This window comes from Chenopodium album, chromosome 22 (assembly GCF_948465745.1).
Source record: "Chenopodium album chromosome 22, dcCheAlbu1.1, whole genome shotgun sequence".
NCBI classification, from domain to species: domain Eukaryota; kingdom Viridiplantae; phylum Streptophyta; class Magnoliopsida; order Caryophyllales; family Amaranthaceae; genus Chenopodium; species Chenopodium album.
Genome location: NC_137855.1, coordinates 30223381 through 30243399, shown reverse-complemented (window position 1 = coordinate 30243399; position 20019 = coordinate 30223381). Strand labels below are relative to the sequence as shown.

Below are 20019 nucleotides of genomic sequence, written 5' to 3'. Positions count from 1 at the left end.
TGGCACCTCTTCTAGTGCCACGTGTCAAGCTCTGATTGGGCCAGTTGGCGGGGTAAAAATACCCAAATTCAGGATACTTGGGGGGCAAGGTTAGGGGTTTGTCCTAATCCTTGTAGGGATAGAATTAGTTATTTTTAGTCTATAAATAGAGGAATTTCGTGGCTCTTAGAGACATGACATGATATAGAAAATCAGATTAATTCAATAAACTTGTTTAGCTTTGTCTAAACACTTTCTTGCTAATTATCAATTCAAGGAGTTGTCTTGATTATTATAACTTGCAATTCTTTAGTCTAGGAGTATTCTAAGTTTTGTTCATCAAGGTATCTAGTTCTAGGAGTAGTCTAGATAGTTTGATTAGGCATTAAATTCGTTCCAGGAGTGGTCGTTTTCAAGGTCATATCCGGTTACATTCCATCGTTTTTGGTTCGAAGTTCTTATCAAGAACGAAGCTTTATTCTCATTGTGTGATTTAAGATCTTTTATTAGGTTAAAGGGCTTTAATCCACATCAATAACAATTTATAATTTTAAATACATATTTTATTAGGAGGTTGAGAGTAAGGCAAATGTAGCGTATAAGGAGGCTAAGAGTAAGGTAAAGGCAGTTGTTCGCCAAGCAAAAGAAAAGGTTTATCAGGAAGTTTATGAAGAGCTTGACTCCGAAGAAAAGATCATTTATGAGATGGCAAAGAGAAGACAAGAGGCAAGGAAGGATATTAGTATGGTGAAGTGTGTAGGGGTGAAAGTTCGGTATTCGGTTTGGATTATACCCCAAACCGAATCCAAACCGAATTCTTTCGGTTTTGGATTTTTGAAACCGAATCCAAGCCGAATTTGGATTCAATCCAATCCAATCCAAACCAAAATAATTTGGTTTTGAGAAACGAATCCAATCCAAATCGATTTTTTTAGGCTGTTGTATAGGGCCTAAAAAACTGGGCTTTTATTGGACTTATAATTTTGGGCCTTTTGAAGGCTTAAATTTTGTACATGTTAGTTCCTGAACAAAAGCATAAATTTAAAGAAAAAACTTTCACAACCATAATGTCAAGAATTAGTGAATAACAACACTCTTTAAGACTAATATAAAAAAATTGTCCAGCCATATGAATTAAATTACAGACACTAAGACATAACAATAGTCTTATTAAAAATAATAAAACAGTCGACATGACAAGCTAAAATCAACAAAGTAGTAGCTAAAAATCTGGCAGATTGACAACAGCTAAAAATCAACAAGGAAGAAACTTCATTCAACATGGCAGCTTCATTCTTGGCAGCTAACTCTCAATCAAGCTCAACCAAGTCTGGGTTTTAACCACCAATTGTCATATTCCTCAAGTATAACATTCAAAAAATAAACAAGTTACATAATATATATGAAATAATTTAATGAAAAAAAATAACATACGATAATTATTGTTATTAAAACACATCAAACAGAGGCTATTAAAACAATCAATCTATCACCAATTCGAACATTAAATATCACCAAACAATCAATCTATCACCAATTCGAACATCAAATATCACCAATTTGAAGTTTTCGAACAGAATAAAGGAAATCTAGGGACAATTGGACAAAGGAAAATTCACCAATTCGAACTATAAAACATCAAATTCACCAATTCACAAAGGAATATTACCATTTTGAACATAACAAAACATCAAATTCGCGAAATCAAAGAGAAGCAGGAAAAGAGAAGTGAAATCTGAAAAGAGAAGTGAAATCTGAAAAGAGAAGGTATTCTTACCTTTGACTGAATCAGAACGTGATGATGAGCGCTAAGCGGCGGTGAAGTGCTGGAGAACGAACATCGGAACGGAGCGGCGTTGAAGAACGAACACTGGAACGAAGTCAACGAACACTGGAACGGAACACTGGAGTACCGAATTGGTGGTGGTGAGATACCGAAGTACCGGACTGGTGGTGAATGGACGGAGTGAGGTGGTGAGGGAGTGAGGAGGGAAAATCTAGGGTTTTGGTGAGGGAAAGTGAAAGTGTGAAAGGGAAATGAGAAAAGAGGGGACGAAAATTCAAGGGTTTTGGGTATATATATGTAGGAAAATGGGCTGGGATTAGTGGGCTTATAAATTTTGGTTCGGTGTTCGGTTTTCAAATCCCAAAACCGAATCCAAACCGAAATATTTCGGTTTCCATTTTTTCAAATCAATACAAACCGAAAACTGAAAAAGCCCAAACCGAATTGCTTATTCGGTTCGATTTGGTTCGGTTTTCGGTAATTATCCAATTTACTTTCACCCCTAAAAGTGTATCAAAGATAAGAACCAAATGGTCCTAGTACAAGAGGAGGACATCAAGGAGGGTTACTGTTATGGGTAAAAATCTATAGATGTAAGTCAACGATAGTCAAGAAAAGTCAAGCGACGAAAACCTGTGTTGACGAAGGAGAAAAGTGACGATGACTCTTTGTCATTGATGGAAGACAAAGTCAGCTAACAAGCTCCCTATTTTCCAGCAAGAGATAAGCTTGAAGACTCAGTCCAGCCCAGTCTTCTTTAGTCCGTTAAAGATCAAAACAGAAAGGATATTTCGCCAACTGCATTCCGAGAATCAAGGAACCAAAACTCTATCTCCTAGCAACGGCTATAATTCGACTTAGCAGCATTTGTATAAAAGGGGAAGGCACCTACGAACATTAACACATTGCATCCTAGTTACTCACGAACAAAAGATACCTATTGTAAACATTTTACTACATTTTTGCCATAGTGAAAGTTTGGTAGATCCTCATTCTACCCGCGGTTTTTACCTTCATTGGGTTTTCAGCGTCAACAATTTCTTGTGTCACTTTATCGCTTTTATTTTAATTCGCCTTTGATTTTATTTAGTTGATCCGTAGCCTAGATTTTGATATTCAATCCCACTTAACAAAAATTAGCATAAACAATTTGGCGCCCACCGTGGGGCTACAACTAGATAAGATCCAGAAAATCCTATTTCATTCCCAAAATGTCACCCAACGAAATGACCCCAGAACAGTTTAGGGAGGCCTATGAGAAGGCCCAAGCAGACCTTGAAGCAGCCAGGGAATCTAACGAGCGTCTCAGCAAGGAAAAGGAAGTGTCAGAGACCGACGCAGCCAATCTCCGACAGCAGTTGGAATCAGCTAACAGCAACCGTCGTCGACATCCAAGGTAGTAAGGTATGGTCCCCATGATGCCGTCATTAGATATCCTTGAGTCTCCGCACGATACCGATACCGAGTCCAGCGACGGAGAGATAGGTAGAAACCCCCCGATCAGGAACGTCGGGCAGGGAAGCCTCCAGACTCCCGGGAATGATCAAGACAACCCGCTGCTAAATCAATCAGAGATCTTACTCCAGAGGTTGGTCGCGTTAGAGAAGCAGAATTCCAGGGTGTTGTCGATGATGAAGAGGATGCCAGGTGTCCCGATCCCCGTCCAGAGAGAAGCTCCAGATGAATTCGCCGCAACGCCATGCGACGAGCTGGCCATGGCCCGGATTCCCAGAAGAGTGTCGCTCCCGACGTTTACGTCGCTTTATGATGGGACGACGTGCCCAAAGCAGCATGTGGAGTATTACAAGTAGCGGATGTGGCAGGCTTCAACCCCGTTCGATTGTTGGGAGGCATGCATGTGCAAGTCATTCGGCGCGACGCTGACCGGCCCCGCTCTCAAATGGCTCGGCAAACTCGAACCAGGTAGTATAACCAGTTTTGCTATGTTAGTTAATAAGTTCTATTCCCATTTTGAAAGTAGCAGGCAGTTCGACAAGCAAACTAGCGATCTGTACCGGATCGTCCAAGGACCCAGAGAAAGTATCAGAACCTATTGGTCCCGATTCAACAAAGAGAAAGTGTCTATCAAGAACGTCGACAACAGGACTGCCATCGAAGCCTTCCTCCGTGGACTGCATACAGATTCAGATCTGTACAAAGATATGGTCAAGTATCCCTGCTCAACATTTGAAGAAGTCAGGACAAGAGCCGTGGCCCAGATGCGCTTCGACGAGGATATCGCCAACCGCAACTCCTATCCAAATGTTAGAGGCCAGTCCGACCGTAAAGCTTCAAGCAATCAGAGAGGATAATGGCGACACTAGCCTTACGAGGCATCAGGTAGATCACGTTCTGTTAATGTTGTGCAGGTAGAACAGATCCTTGACGCCCCGCAATACCCCGAGATATCGGAGTATGGATTCGACGTCAACATCGTGGCGGTGGTCAAAGAGCTGGAGCCCCTAGGCAACAAGGTGCGCTGGCCGATGAAAAGCAACAAGCCCGAGTCGGAGAAGGATATGAGCAAGTGGTGTGAGTTCCACAGTGATCATGGCCACAAGACAGAGGATTGCTATGCCCTGCGAAGAGAACTTGCCTTCCAGCTGAAGAGAGGCAACCTCAAGCACTTGCTGGGGAGGAAGAAGAGCGCCGACGCAGGCCGCCCTAAGCCAGAAAATGCGACGAATGGTCCTCCAAAGCCACCCGAAACCAAGGTAACAGTTAACGTCATTACTGGTGGTTCAGATATTTGTGGACTAACGTATTCTGCAGCCAAAAGGATCGTAAAGTCTACCATAGATAATGCAGATGTTCCGGAAGAAATAAGAGATCCCCTGGAAAAAGAGTTGGAGGCAATGGCAATCACATTCGACGACGACATCAACAACATCAACAGGGAGCATGAAGACTCTTTAGTAATTTCGCTGATCGTCGGGAATTGTCTGCTTTGAAGGGTGCTGGTCGACGGAGGCAGCTCCGTAAGTGTCCTGTTCCGGAGCACTATGGAAGTTATGGGGCTGAAAGATAGCGACATCACCAGAAGGTCGACAACTTTGGTCGGTTTCAGCGGTGAAAGCATGTCAACTCTCGGAGACATAACCTTGCCAACCTATGCAGGAGGCCTAAACCCCCAAACAAAATTCAACATCATCGACTGCCCTTCAGCCTACAATGCCATAGTGGGCAGACCATGGATCCATCGATTAAAAGCCATCTCCTCAACCTACCATCAATCAATCAAATTCCCAACCCAGTGGGGGATCCAAGAAATAAAAGGAGAACCCCGCGAAGCCAAACACTGTTACAAAACAACCCTAAAACCCACCATGAGAACCGCATAGCAATTACAGCATGGGCCGACACCAGACAATCCCAACGACCTCGAAATTGACGAAATACCATTAGACCCTGAAAAACCAGACCAAACTATCCGTGTCGGAGCCAACCTAGCACCTAAACTAAAAGAAACCCTCCTAGCTTTCCTCCGAGAGAATAAAGATTGTTTTGCCTGGTCCCATGAAGATATGACCGGAATAGACCCAGGTATCATCTCACACAAGCTGAACGTCGATCCGAATAACAAGCCTGTCAAGCAGAAGTGTCGAAAGTTTGCTCCAGAACAAAACAAAATTATCAATGATGAAGTGCAGCAGCTGATCGACACTGGAAAAATAAGAGAGGTCAAATATCCAGACTGGCTCGCAAATGTAGTCTTCGTCAGCAAAGAGAACGGCAAGTGGAGAGTATGCATCGACTTCACCGACCTCAACAAGGCTTGCCCAAAAGATCCATTCCCACTCCCGCACATAGACGCCCTGGTAGACGCCACAGCTGGTCACGAACTCCTAACATTCATGGACGCTTACTCCGGATACAATCAAATCTTGATGCATCTAGATGATCAAGAAAAGACGGCCTTCATGACCGACAAAGGTATATATTGTTATAAAGTTATGCCTTTTGGACTAAAACATGTAGGTTCGACGTACCAGGTTAACAGGATGTTCAAGGACCAACTAGGGGACACGATGGAAGTATATATCGACGACATGCTGGTAAAATCCAAGAAGTCGGAGGATCATGTTGGGCACCTCCGTCAAACTTTTGAGGTATTGCGTAAGTATGGTATGAAACTGAACCCTACTAAATGTTCATTTGGAGTATATGCTGGTAAATTTTTGGGCTATGTAGTAACACAAAGGGGAATTGAAGCCAGTCCCGACCAAGTCAGGGCCTTAATAAATATTCAATCCCCCCCAAATGTTAAAGAAACCCAAAAATTGACAGGACGAGTGTCAGCATTGAATCGTTTTATTTCACGATCGTCAGACGAATGTCATCTTTTCTATAATGTTTTGAGGAAAAATAAAGGTTTTGAATGGACTGACGATCATGAAAAAGCATTGCAGGAATTAAAGAAATACTTAATGACGCCACCCCTCCTGTCGAAGCCCAAAACTAACGAAACTTTGCAGCTTTACATTGTCGTCAGCTCTGTAGCCGTCAGCGCAGTCCTAACAAGGGAAGACGACGAGGCTGGGCAGCTCCCAGTTTATTACGTAAGTAAAACACTGCTCCCAGCCGAGGTAAGATACACATCCCTAGAAAAGTTGGCTCTTGCTTTAATTACCGCTGTTAAAAAACTCAGGCACTATTTCGAAACCCACCACGTAATGGTGATGACTAACTATCCACTTAAGTCTGTTTTGAGAAAGCCAAATTTGACAGGGTGATTAGGCAAATGGAGCATCAACCTGAGTACAATGGACATCGAGTACCAACCCAGGAAAGCAATAAAGTCACAGGCCCTAGCAGATTTTGTGGCTGATTTCAGCCCCGACTTACAGGCTGTCGCCGATAAGGAAGTAGAAGAAATCAACAATGTCCAAAGAGAGAGCAAATGGATTCTATTTGTCGACGGGTTGTCCAACTAACGAGGAGCTGGCCTGGGATTGGTGCTAAAGTCGCCACAAGGGGACATGATAGTAAGGTCTGTATCTTGTGATTTTAAAGCAACTAACAATGAAGCAGAATACGAAGCTTTGATTGCAGGAATGATTGTCGCTAAGGACCTAGGAGCAACAGCCTTGGATGTGTACAGCGAATCCCTTCTAATCGTCAGCCAGATGATAGGAGACTTCGCAGCAAAAGATTCCAAAATGACAGCATACCTCGACATAGCCAAGGAAAAAGCCAAAAACTTCGATCCATTCACCATCTCACAAATCCCAAGAGACCAAAACGCCCAAGCAGACGCACTGGCAAACCTAGCCTCTGCCCTCAAAAAGACGACCTTCACAAACATTCCCCTAGTCCACCTGCAAAAGCCGTCTGTCACCCCCCAAGAAATCTTACCGGTCGATGCCGTCAGTAAGGACGACGATTGGACTAAACACATCATAGACTACCTAACCAAAGACATCCTCCCCACTGACAAAGCAGAATCCCGAAAGCTCAAACACAAAGCCTCCAGATACCACATTGTCGACGGAGTACTATTCCATAAATCCGCATCAGGGCTATCCCAAAGATGTATCCAAACACGTGAACAACAACCCATCCTCAGCCACTTGCACGATGGAGTATGCAGTAGCCACGTCGGAGGAAGAAGACTAGCCAAAATTGCAAAAAGACAAGGATACTTCTGGCCGACGCTTCACGAAGACGCAATGCAATACGTAACCAAGTGCGACAGCTGCCAGCGGTTCGCCAACACCGTTCATAAGCCGTCGGAGACTCTGCACCAAACACTGACTCCGTGGCCTTTCATGAGATGGGGGATGGACATCGTCGGAAAGCTACCTGCAACACCAGGGCAAAGGGCCTATATGTTAGCACTAACTGATTATTTTTCTAAATGGATTGAAGCAGTTGCTTTGAAACAGGTGACAGATAAGGAGGTTATCACGTTCATATGGACTAACATTATTTGCAGGTTTGGAATCCCGTCAGTAATTGTCTGTGATAACGGGTCGCAATTTATTAGCGACAAAACTCGTTCTTTTTTGCAGAAGTTTCGCATAGAATTGAGAACATCCACGCCTAGGTATCCACAAGCCAACGGACAAGCCGAGTCCAGCAACAAGGTCGTCATGGAAGCCATTAAGAAAAGACTAAAAGCAGCTAAAGGCAAATGGGACGACGAACTTCCAGCAGTCCTGTGGGCCAATCGAACGACGCCAAGAGAGGTGACGGGGCAAACGCCCTTCTCCCTCGTTTATGGGTGCGAAGCCGTTCTCCCAGTAGAAGCCGAGTTCCCAACATCAAGATTTGGCCTCATGACGGAAGAGAGAAACTAGGAAGAAATGGAAGACAGCCTGGACACAACCGAAGAATTAAGAGAGACAGCCTTAATCAGAATGGCAGCGCAACAGCAAATCGTCGCAAGAAGCTTTAACAAAAATGTCAAGGCTAAGACGTTCCAGTTAGGTGACTGGGTACTTAGAAAAGCATTCCAAAATACAAAAAACCCAGCAGATGGTAATTTTACTCCTCCGTGGGAAGGACCATATGAGATCACACAGATCATTGGCAATGGTGCTTATCGACTGACGGACCAGCAAGGTAACCCCGTTCCAAGAAGTAAGAACGCAACTCATCTCAGAAAGTACTACTTTTAATAGTCATCGAAATCTTTCATCGACAAAAAGGTAACGCTCTAATAAAATTCCAAGTTCATTTCGTCCATTTAAACTTTCTATCTATGACTAAGTGTACTGACTTAAGCATCGGAGGGCCGTTGGCCGCGCCAACGGCCAACGGTACTCTAACCATGTTGGTTTTGCAGAACAACGACAAAGCAAAGCAAAAACAAAGCGACAGACGACGGCTGCGTCGACATCCTCCAACTAAGGTGAAGAAAGCTGTCGTTCAAACGACAATCGTAGCATGACGAAAGCCCGGGACAAATCTAACCATAGCGTCCGACGCCAAACACCCGATACCTGAACAAACGAACTAGACTTTAGTGTTCAGCGTCGACGCTGGGACGCAAGGGGCATTGGCAAACAACGCAACGAAAGGCCTGAAATATACAACGCCCTCGACAAAGCACATCTAACAGTTGTAAAATATTTTTTGATTTTCAGTATCTCGATTTGTTCAGAATATTACTATGATATTAATAAAAGTTAAATTTTTCCAAAAGTTTTTCGCAAATCCCTGACATGTCAATATTTTAAACGCTCTTTCACGCACTTATGTTTTGAAAAATTGTCTGTAACACCCCAATAATTCTCTCTTTAAACCTGTGAGGACCCTGAACAATATTCAAGAGAATTACTGGTGTGCTACCGCCACGTGTTCAAACGTTAAGGCTTTATCAGAAAATAGCAGCGGAAAAACTAAATCAGTTATAAATAAATTTCAAAACCAACGAATGAAACAAAATTAAGTCATACAACTTGGAACCGTTCAGGCCCTTATTCAAAATCCAAACTAGTAGAATTAGAACAAAATAAAACCGAGTTTAAAATAAATTCAAACTTGCAAAAGAAATAAAATGCAAACAACCAACTCTCTACTCAAGATCCCACAACCCTGATGAATGCTGCATGTGTAAGAACCTGTGGTAATTCTGCTCCCCAATATTACAAGTGTAAAAATTGGATCGTCACAGGGTCATTGAAAGGCGAAGGCCATGACCAAAGAAAGACACACAAAGCACGCAATCAGCAAAGCTGAGTACATACAAGCTGCAAAATAAATTAAGAAATCCATAACATGCTACTAATAATCAATCATCATGCATCATTAAATTACTAAGACTTCATTAATTAATAATAGGTAAATCATTATTTTAATTCATTGGATTACGCAATAGACAAGGTTGTCCAACCCATGCTCCATTTGGAACATCAATAAAAGAAAAACCCCATGCCTCCTTTCGGAAACATCAATAAACATCCAACGACCACGGGCGCGACTCCGTGACCGTAGTTAGTATGAGATCTCACCTAACTCCTAGTTTTGAAAAATATTTGAAATAAGAGACTCGTAGATCAGACGACCTCGAGAAAAGTACACGGATAATACCCCATGTACCCCAACCCCTGATTGTCATTACTCCAGAAGTGCACCAATCCAGAGTTTTATTGCTCATCCATCTTGCACTTTACGTGATTTACAGGTTTTGACTTGGTGATGACTCATATGCATAACAATACAATCAATCCAATATCAATTCAATCAAGTAAAACAACTTTTCAATTTCAATTCTTGATTTATTAGTGGCAAGCAACATTTATTATTTATTCCTTTACTACCTCGGTGTATAAACACCTTGAGTGCATAAGGCACCCCAAAACCTCAACCTCGTCTTAGAAGACTTAAATTCTTCCTTTACTCATCCTGCTTGCATAATCATGAATGAGTAATAAATTAATCATTACACCAATCATATACCTTTGCCTCTAAGCGCACCTTGCATAATTAGAGCACAAATAATACTTGCAATATAAAATAGTGCACGTCATACAAAATTCACAATGTATAACCAAACAATTTAACTCAGTCATCCCTATACATGATACTAAGTTCTCGATCCGTCGTCCTTAAACATGCACCTAAAAGAAAGGTTTCGTAACTTTTACGTACCTTGAGCAAACGAATTGGTATGCCACTTTACTAACTAGGAATCACCTTCAATAAACTCCTCTCCTAAGCCAAATAATAACATCTCAATCAATACCCAATCAATCAAATTTACAGCAATACTAACTTACTTTAAAACCTTCAAAATCCAAATCAAACAACACTTTAAAACCTTCCCTTTTGTTAAAATTAAAGGCTTATATATAGTTCTTTAAATTTTTCTTCATAAAAACCTTAAAATACACTCTTATACATGAAATTACAGCAAGTTCAAAGTCTAATAAAAATCTAAAAATTATATAAAAACCCCTAAAAATCTCCCTTTTAATAGGTAATCACACCCTTTTATTAAAATCACAATTATACTAGTTTAAATAAAATTCCAGCATTTTAAACTAATCGAAAACCACTTCAAAACTTCATCAAAATACATCTTTATACTTAAGTTATCCATAGAAAAATTAAATTATCTCTTACCCTTTAAACTCAAGGATAAAATTTAAAAAAAACTTCGTTAAAAACCAAAAACTACCCGAAAATTACAGCATTTTCTTAAAACGTTGTTTCCACATGGAAAACACTACTTTTTAGTCAAAATCGGATGAGTTTAGAACCTGATCGGGATTAAAACGGGATTAATATTAACGAACGAAAATCTAAAAATTAAAACACGAATCTATGTGTTCAAAATAATCTGGAACTAAGTTAAACTAATCAGTAGTTATAATCACCAAAATTTCAAAACATCATTACTATAAAAGCCCTAAATCAATTGTTCATAAAAACCCTAAAATCATGATTTTCAATAAATTGAAACCCTAGGTTTATAATTCATAAAATATGAAATTTATAACATAAATATAATCTGAAATTTATAATCTTTATACCATTAAAATATAATTTGATACTAAAAATATAATCTTTATACTAAAATCAAAACCCAAAACAATTAAATTAACATTAAGCAAAATAATGAAACAAAGGAGGATGAAAATAAGACTAACCTTTTTGTGTGGGAAATTTTTGGAGATTCATGGGGTATTTATAGGAGAGAATTATTGTAGGGTAAAAAGAAAGATTGGGCCTCATAAAAATAATGGGTCGATTAAGTAAACAAATGGGTTAGGCTTGTGTGATTGGACATAAATTGTAGAATAAAGGTGCATAAAATAATTTGTTCAAATAATTTTCGACCCAGATTAATAATTTGAAACTTTTGAAATTAAATTATAAAAAAACAAATAAATATTATAAATAAAATAAATTTTCATTTATAAAATATTTAAAAATACAGGGGATTACAATGTCAGTCAAATTGTCTTGTTTTACAGAACACAAGATGGACAAAGAGCAAAGTCACAGAAAACAAGGAAATACTTAGCATGCAAAAGCAAAATGTATCAAACGTCTTGCACACAGAAATATCCAAAAGACCACTTGCCCTCAAGTGGAACAAAACACAACGACAACAAAGAAACATTGTTTTCAAGCAAAAAAGACAGAAATCCATTCAAAGCATACAAAGCAGAAAATAAAACCACCACAAGCGATGGCCTTCAAGCATCAACTCCGTCGACGGGAAGATCACTGACGACCTCCTTGACAACATCATCAATCGAAGCGTTGTCGTCGACACCTTCGACCTGCAACTCCTCGGCATCCTCCAAAGGCTGACCCCCGTCAGTAGCAGGTTGACCCTCGACGATGGGGAGCTGAACTTCGCCCATGACGACTGGTGAAGGAACGACGGTGGAAGGGCCTGGGCCTGAATCCGCAGTCGACGCCACTGCTGCATCATCCTCCAACTCCTTGAGGTCCCCGCCATTAGCCAGAAAACGATCGATCACCTCCTGGGGACGCCACCCCGAAGCCTTCCCATCTAGAAATTGCTTCATGAGCTTCGCCTTCAGCTTGATCTCCAGCTCCGCATAGTCATCCAAGGCGTCCTCCAGCTCCTTCTGGGTGTTCGTCAGATCTCCATGTACCTTCGTCAAAGCCTCCTCCTTGGCCGCAATAACCCCGACCTTATCCTCCAAGTGCTTGGCCTGCTCCTTCAACTGCCCCCTCAATTGCCGAGCTTCCTCCTCTGTCTTCTTTTTTAGGTTCGACACTTGACTCTCCAGAGCGTCCACCTTCTTGTTAGCATCGTCCAACTCCCTTTTCGTCATCTGAAACGCATTGACAGCAGTCCTTCGTTGATCCTCAGCATTCTTGGCAGCACTGTCTAGCCTCTTCATCTCCTTAGCCAAGCCAATCACCCTGTCCCTCAACACCAACGAATTTTGCAAGCGCTGTCCAAACATATCCCAAGTCACAAACCAAAAAATTAAACTCCATAAACTGAAAAAGACGAAACCACACAGGATACTTACGTAGAGATGAGCCGACGCAGCTTCAGAGGCTATGTCCAACGCAGAAGTTCCAGCCAGAAGCTCCCTACACTTAGGAAAGAGTAGCTGATTCAAGGTAGGAAAGAGAGAGTGCTGATCGCCCTTCCGAATCTCCAAAAAGTTGGCAGGAAAACGCGCCATGATATCGGGCACTGAAGGCTCGTCGTCAGTCTTCTGGTGTTTGTGAGGAGGAGACGGCGACAAAGTTATAGTCCCCTGGTCGTCGACAGTCCTCTTGGGAATTGGGGTCGACGCCGCCTCCACCTTCTCAGCCACAGGCAACGGCTGCTAGTCTGGTAGCGGAAGACCTCGATTCCTCCTCATACGCAGATCCGCCTCATGTTGAGACAAGCTTCGTCCTCGACGAGCACCTGGGGCAGCTGATTCTGCCAAAATTATAGAACACAGCAAATGAATACATGAGCCAAAACACGAGTAACATATGCAAAAGAAAAAAGACAACGCAAAGCTTAAGAGTTGACATCGTTTCCTCTGAATCTTCGACTTGTTGAGAAGTGTTCGTCGGTGTTTCCTGCTTCTGTGCTGACGGCGTAGCTGTCGTCTTCTTCTTTCTCGCAAAAGTCCTGGCTGAAGGACTGAGGGAGAGGAACTTCTTTACGTTCGCCGATGATGTCTCCGACGATTCCAGAAATTCAAGATCCAACTCTGCAAAAGTAAAACCAAGATCAACCCATTTAGCCAATTCTAGTTTAATCGACGAACAGTTAAAGAAACAAACGCTTACCCTTCGTTGGCCAACCTTCCGTCAACCATGATCCGTCGACACCCAGAGATACTCATTTACAAAAAGAAACCACTTCTTCCAACCCCTATCATTCACATCCGTATTTAAAACTAGCCTACTCCCTTTCTTAATCAAGCTAACAAACCCATTGTCCCCCATTTTCATCTCGTACCCTATAGCTAAGTCCGACAGTGTAAAAGGTTCCTCCCAGTCCTTGGTTTTCTCCGAGATCAGAGAAAGAATTCTCAAACCTGAAGGCATTAACTGTCCAGGGCTGATGCCCAAGACTTCAAAGAACGACCTCACTAAGGGTGGAAAAGGAAATGTAATCCCCGTCTGACCAGGACCCGGAATGTGCGCAAAAGTAGTATCAGGAAAACCCGCCATCTTAATGAAGTCACTTCTCATCTCCGGCGCCATTGATGACCTTGATTGAGTCATTGATTTTTTCTGCAGAGGAACTGTCCCTTTTTTTTCAACAATGCGAAGAGAAAACCTAGTTCTAGTTTTGGGAATTTTGCTCGACATTCCGCCCAAGAAATTAATAAACAAAGAAAGTGAATTGAAGAAATTACCTGTCAAACGAAGACACTTAAAGCTCTAAATCGCTGCCGCACGCTACCACCGGAGAGAAATCTGTGCAGAGGAAAAAGAAAAGCAAAGAAAGAAGAAGAAATGGTGTAGAAACTTGGGGAAGGAGGAAGCATGCTACAGTAATCAAGGTAGAGAAATGACGTTTAGAGTGAGAAAGTGGGAGAGTGGAGTAACTACTCTTGGGAGAACGTGCTTCCACACGAAATGACGGAAACGCCCCCAAGTAAACCCACTTTTGTTTGAATTTTTTTATTTTTCTTGTCCTTTTTATTTTTTATTGTTGTTTGTTTATTTATTAATTGCTAAACGTGTATGTGGCAATCCACATTTAGCAATTAGGGGCAAATTGTTATGGGTAAAAATCTATAGATGTAAGTCAACGATAGTCAAGATTAGTCAAGCGACGAAGACCTGTGTTGACGAAGGAGAAAAGTGACGATGACTCTTCGTCATTGATGGAAGACAAAGTCAGCTAACAAGCTCCCTATTTTCCAGCAAGAGATAAGCTTGAAGACTCAGTCCAGCCCAGTCTTCTTCAGTCCGTTAAAGATCAAAACAGAAAGGATATTTCGCCAACTGCATTCCGAGAATCAAGGAACCAAAACTCTATCTCCTAACAACGGCTATAATTCGACTTAGCAGCATTTGTATAAAAGGGGAAGGCACCTACGAACACTAACACATTGCATCCTAGTTACTCACGAACAAAAGATACCTATTGTAAACATTTTACTACATTTTTGCCATAGTGAAAGTTTGGTAGATCCTCATTCTACCCGCGGTTTTTACCTTCATTGGGTTTTCCGCGTCAACAATTTCTTGTGTCACTTTATCGCTTTTATTTTAATTCGCCTTTGATTTTATTTAGTTGATCCATAGCCTAGATTTTGATATTCAATCCCACTTAACAAAAATTAGCATAAACAGTTACTTCGATGAATTGTTTAATGGAAGTAATGGACTTATGACAGGAGATACCTCTATAAGTGATGAAGAAATCAATAAGGTTTATGTGCGGAGGATTAGGAGAGTAGAGGTGGAGATTGCACTTAAGAAGATGAAGCCTAAGAAGGCGATTGGCCCTAATGGTGTACCTATAAAGATGTGGAGGTGTTTGGGTAAGATTGGTATTGATTGGTTAACAGATCTTTTTAACAAGATATGGAGGGCTACTAGGATCCCGCAAGATTGGAAGAAGAGCACCCTGGTCCCGGTTTATAAAAACAGAGAGATGCTCAAGATTGTTCTAACTATCGAGGGATCAAGTTTATGGGCCACACTATGAAGTTGTGGGAAAGAGTGATTGAACATAGGTAGAGGGAATGCACAAGCATTTCGAATAACCAATTTGGTTTTATGCGTGGGAGATCTACTATGGAAGTAATCCATTTGATAAGACAAATGATGGAGTTTTATAGGGTAAAGAAGAAGGATCTTCACATGGTGTTTATTGATTAAGAGAAGGCATATGACAAGGTGCCAAGAGAGGTACTTTGGTGGGCAATGTTGAAGAAAGGTATCCCATGAAGGTACGTGGACCTGGTGAAGGATATGTATCGGGATATGTCAACAATTTGAGGACATGTGGAGGGTTGACAAAAGATTTTCCCATTCCAATCTGATTGCATCAAGGGTCTGCATTAAGATCTTTTCTTTTTGCAACGTTCTAGATGAAGTAACTAGACCAATTCAAGATGAGGTTCAATGGTGTATGTTGTTCGCGGATGATATCATTTTGGTGGATGACACTAAGGATGAAGTTAATGCCAAGTTGGAGCAATGGAAACAAAGGTCGGAATCTAGAGGGTTTAAGCTAAGTCAGAGTAAGACGGAATATCTGGTTTGTCGCTTTGGTACCGTAAGACAGAATATTAGGTTTGTCACTTTGGTACTTAGAGGGGGGGCAAGCAATGAAGTGGTGAGTTTGGATGGAAAGGATTTGACCATGAGTGAATGTTTTAAGTATCTTGGGTCGATCATCCAGAAGTATGGTGACATTGATCATGACGTGGCACATAGGATTAAATCGGGGTAGCTTAAATGGAGAGCGGCCACATGAGTGTTATGTGACCGAAGCATTCCTTTACAGTTGAAGGGAAAATTCTACAGGATTGTCATAAGACCCGTGTTGCTTTATGGTATAGAATGTTGGGCTTCTAAGAAGGAGCACATTAAAAAGATGGAAGTTACGGGAATGCGCATGTTAAGGTGGATGTGTGGGAACACTCTAAGAGATAGAATCAGAAATGAGGTTATTCTCAAGAAAGTAGGTGTGGCAGACAATGCGGATAAACTAAGGAAAATGGCTTGCGTTGGTTTGGGCATGTAAGACGGAGACCTGAGGGTGCACCAGTTTGAAGAGTGGAAGAGTGGGACTATGGAGGGGTGAAACGAGGGAGAGGGAGACTGAAAATGACTTGGTTGGAAGGATATGAAGTATATGGATGAGGATGAAGCATTGGATCATAAGGGATGGAGGAGGAAAATTTATGTCGATGACTATACGGAATAATCAAATTTGGTTCATGTAAGGCGACCCCACTTATGGGATTAAGGCCTTGATTGATTGAATACATTTTTTATAAAATTGTAATTTTTGAATTATTCAAAAAAAAAAAAAAATTATAATATTTGAATGAAAAATTTACCAATTACAATCGCTAAATGTACTCATTTTGCGGGTTAATAACCATCAAAGTTTATTTTTACAAATTATAACCAATAAAGTCATTGAACATTTAAACTACAGCCAAAATTCGATTTTCATCAACAACTTTTACCAGAATATGACGTCATTATATCAATACATGATCCCAAACTAGTATTGGTTCGAGGTTATTTTTTGTATCAATAAATGATCAATGACGTCATATTCTGGTGAATATGTTCAAAAATCGAATTTTGGATGTAGTTTAAAATGTTTGGTGACTTTTTTGTAATTTGAAAATATAACTTTGATGCTTGTAACCCTCAAAATTGATACTATTACCACTTGTAACTGACACATTTGTCTTTTTAAATCATGAAATCCGTTCTTAAAAACACTTTAAAGCAGGATACATTTATGATACTTCTTATGTTTCAACCGAGTAAATTTTAACGGTTTTTAAATCCTAAACATAATAAGATATTTATACATGTAAGTTTAACATCTTAAACATAATACCTCATCCGTTTTTTAATTAATACACCACTTGTCTTCTAAACAAGTTTCACAATTGTTGCATCATATCCATTTTACAAAACAAAATATCTGTGTTTACAGTGCAAATACCTAATATATTTTTATTTTTAAAATACTTGATTCTTTAGTTTATATTTGGTTGTATAGCCCATATCCTTTTATCATGCAAATGGTTCACAAATCGAAAAATGAGTTGTTTGAAGAGGGTTACAAGTTATTATTGGTTCATGTTAATTAAATGAGCTATGATTTTTCTTTAACGGGATATGTGTAATCCCCCATATTTATAAATATATTATAAATGAATTTTTATTTTATTTATAATATTTATGTGTGTTTTTTCGAGATTTAAGTTTTAAAGTTTCAAATTATTTTTGGGTTGATAATTGATTTTGTTCTAAAATGATTTTTAATTGTCCATTCTACAATTTATGCCATACATATTAAACAAAGCTAGCCCATTTCATTTATCTAATTGACCCATTATTTTTTTTATGAGGCCCAATCTTAAAACTAACCCTACACCACTCTCTCTCCTATAAATACCCCATACATCCCCAAATTTTTCCCCACACAAAAGGTTAGTCTAATTTTCTTTCTCCTTTATTTTATTTCTTTTATTTTTATTTTTCTTTTCCTTTCCTTTTTCTTTTTCTCTTTTTTTTTTCTTTCTTTTCTTTCTTTCTTTTTTCCTCCTCTCCTACGTGAGGAATTCCTCACTCACACCCACCTCCAACTGCCGCCTGCTGCTGGCCGGACTGCCGCCCTTCGCCGCCGCCGGCGACCCACCGTGGGCCCAACCGTGGCCCACCTTGCTGCCCCCTTTCCTCCTCCTTTATTTTCTTATTTTGTTTAATCTTCATATAATCAGTTTTGGGTTTTGATTTCTTAGTGTAAAGATTATATTTTTAGTATTAAAATCATGTTTTTGATAGCTTAAACTTATAAATTTCAGATTTTGTTTATGTTATAATTTTCAGATTTTATAATTTTATAAACCTAGGGTTTTAATTTAATCAAATTGGGATTTTAGGGTTCTAATGAGTAATTAATTTGGGGCTTTTGTTCCTATTGGATTTCTAATGCATAATTAACCATAAAAACATGTTTTTAATGAAGTTTTAAGGACTTTTAATCTAGATTATATTGCTGGAAATTTTTGTAGGTATTAATTTGTGATTATTGGTTGTTTTTTTAGGAAGTGATTTTTCTCTAGGAGACTTTTAATTAATTAAAAGTGGCGCAAAGGATTGTTTATACGAGGTACGTACATGTCTACTTCGTTGCAAGTAGTATCATGTTTAGGTACCAAAAGGAAAGAACTTAGTTTCATGATTAGGGGACACTTGGATGGAAATTGTTTGGTTACACATTGATTTAATTCATGTGCTTATGTTAATGAGACATGTTTTGGTGAATTGATTATGTTTGTATGGAATTATGGATGCAAACATGTTGAATTATATTGGATTAATTGTTTGTATGGAATGTCGATACAAGCATATTTTTATTGGATTGGTTTGTTAACCACATTTGGATTATTAAAGGATTGGAATTGAATGGTTTAAGTGGAATGAATTTATTAATTATTCCACAAGGTTATTATTTATTTATTTATTACTCAATCATGACTTATTAGTATGTTGAGTAAAGGTGGATTAAGCTGAAATGGCTAGGTGGGTTGACTATGTTCAACAATTTTGGATAATTTGGAAGTTTAATGGAATTAAAGGTCAATTTGTGATGTGATCACCATTGTCCTAAATAAGATTAAAAATGAATTGATGTATGATTGTTATGTATGGTCTTCTTGATTGAGTCGGCTATTAATTAAAATTGTAATCACGTAAAGTGAAACATGGATGAGCAATAAAACTCTGGAAAGCGTGCACTTCTAGAGTATTGACAATTATGGGTTGGGGTACACGGTGGTAGCCCGTGGCTTTTCGAGGCTTGTTTGATCAACATGTCCTCTTCTCTTTTGGTATTTACATTTTATTTTATAATGAAAGTTAGATGGGATCCTAGACTAACTTTGTGAGAATGGAGTCGCGCCCATTCTTGCATCGCGCTAAACTTTTATTTCAAATGGTCATTTGGGACCAAAATCATTTGGTGGATTGGACAACCTCGTCTATTGCTTACTCCAAATTAAATTAATGAATTAAATATAAAGAGTCAAGTGTTTAGAATTGGTCAGAAATTATGTTGAGTCAGTTAAATTGTTTAAGTGTGGAGTCTTGATTAATGAATTCGAGTTGTATGTTTATTTACTTTAGTTAGTTGAGCATGCTAAGTTTTGTGCGTTGAAGCTTGTATGTACTCAGCTTTGCTGATTGCGTGCGTGTGTTTTCTTTTGGTCATGGCCTTCGCCTTTCAATGACCCTGTGATGATCCAATTATTACACTTGTATTATTGGGGAGCAGTATTGCACAGGTTAGCTTGATGATGTGAAGTTCGGGGATTTGACAAACGCATTGTCAAGGGATTGGTGTGATTGAGAGTATTCGTTCTTTGTGTCGAACTTATCTATGCCTTGCTATTAATTTATGTTTTGGGATTTTGAATATTGGTTTGGTTTTAAACAAGGGCCTTTAAGGTTCCAATTTGTAAGCTTTGACTTATTGATTTTCTAAACTATGTTATTTTAAATACTTAAGTTTGTTTTTCCGCTGCGATACTTTAATAAAGCCTTAACGTTTAAAAACGTGGCGGTAACACGTCAATGGTTCTCTACTATTTTGTTTA

At 39.7% G+C, this 20019-nt stretch overlaps 1 protein-coding gene across 1 annotated transcript; it reads left to right on the top strand.

The window, feature by feature from the left end:
• Positions 1-2991: 2991 nt before the first annotated feature.
• On the top strand, positions 2992-4716 carry LOC145604157 (uncharacterized). Its single transcript, XM_081660106.1, has 4 exons — positions 2992-3161; positions 3338-3412; positions 3750-4029; positions 4135-4716. The coding sequence occupies exons 1-4, from the start codon at positions 2992-2994 to the stop codon at positions 4714-4716; spliced, it is 1107 nt and encodes a 368-aa protein (XP_081516232.1).
• The last annotated feature ends 15303 nt before the right edge of the window (positions 4717-20019 follow it).

Bases quoted from the DNA above. Each gene is read 5' to 3' on its own strand.
- LOC145604157 (XM_081660106.1), top strand. From the start codon at position 2,992: ATGACCCCAGAACAGTTTAGGGAGGCCTATGAGAAGGCCCAAGCAGAC. The intron at 3,413-3,749 runs GTGTCCCGATCC...TGAAAGTAGCAG, and splicing joins GATGATGAAGAGGATGCCAG to GCAGTTCGACAAGCAAACTA. The intron at 4,030-4,134 runs GTTAGAGGCCAG...AATGTTGTGCAG, and splicing joins ACCGCAACTCCTATCCAAAT to GTAGAACAGATCCTTGACGC.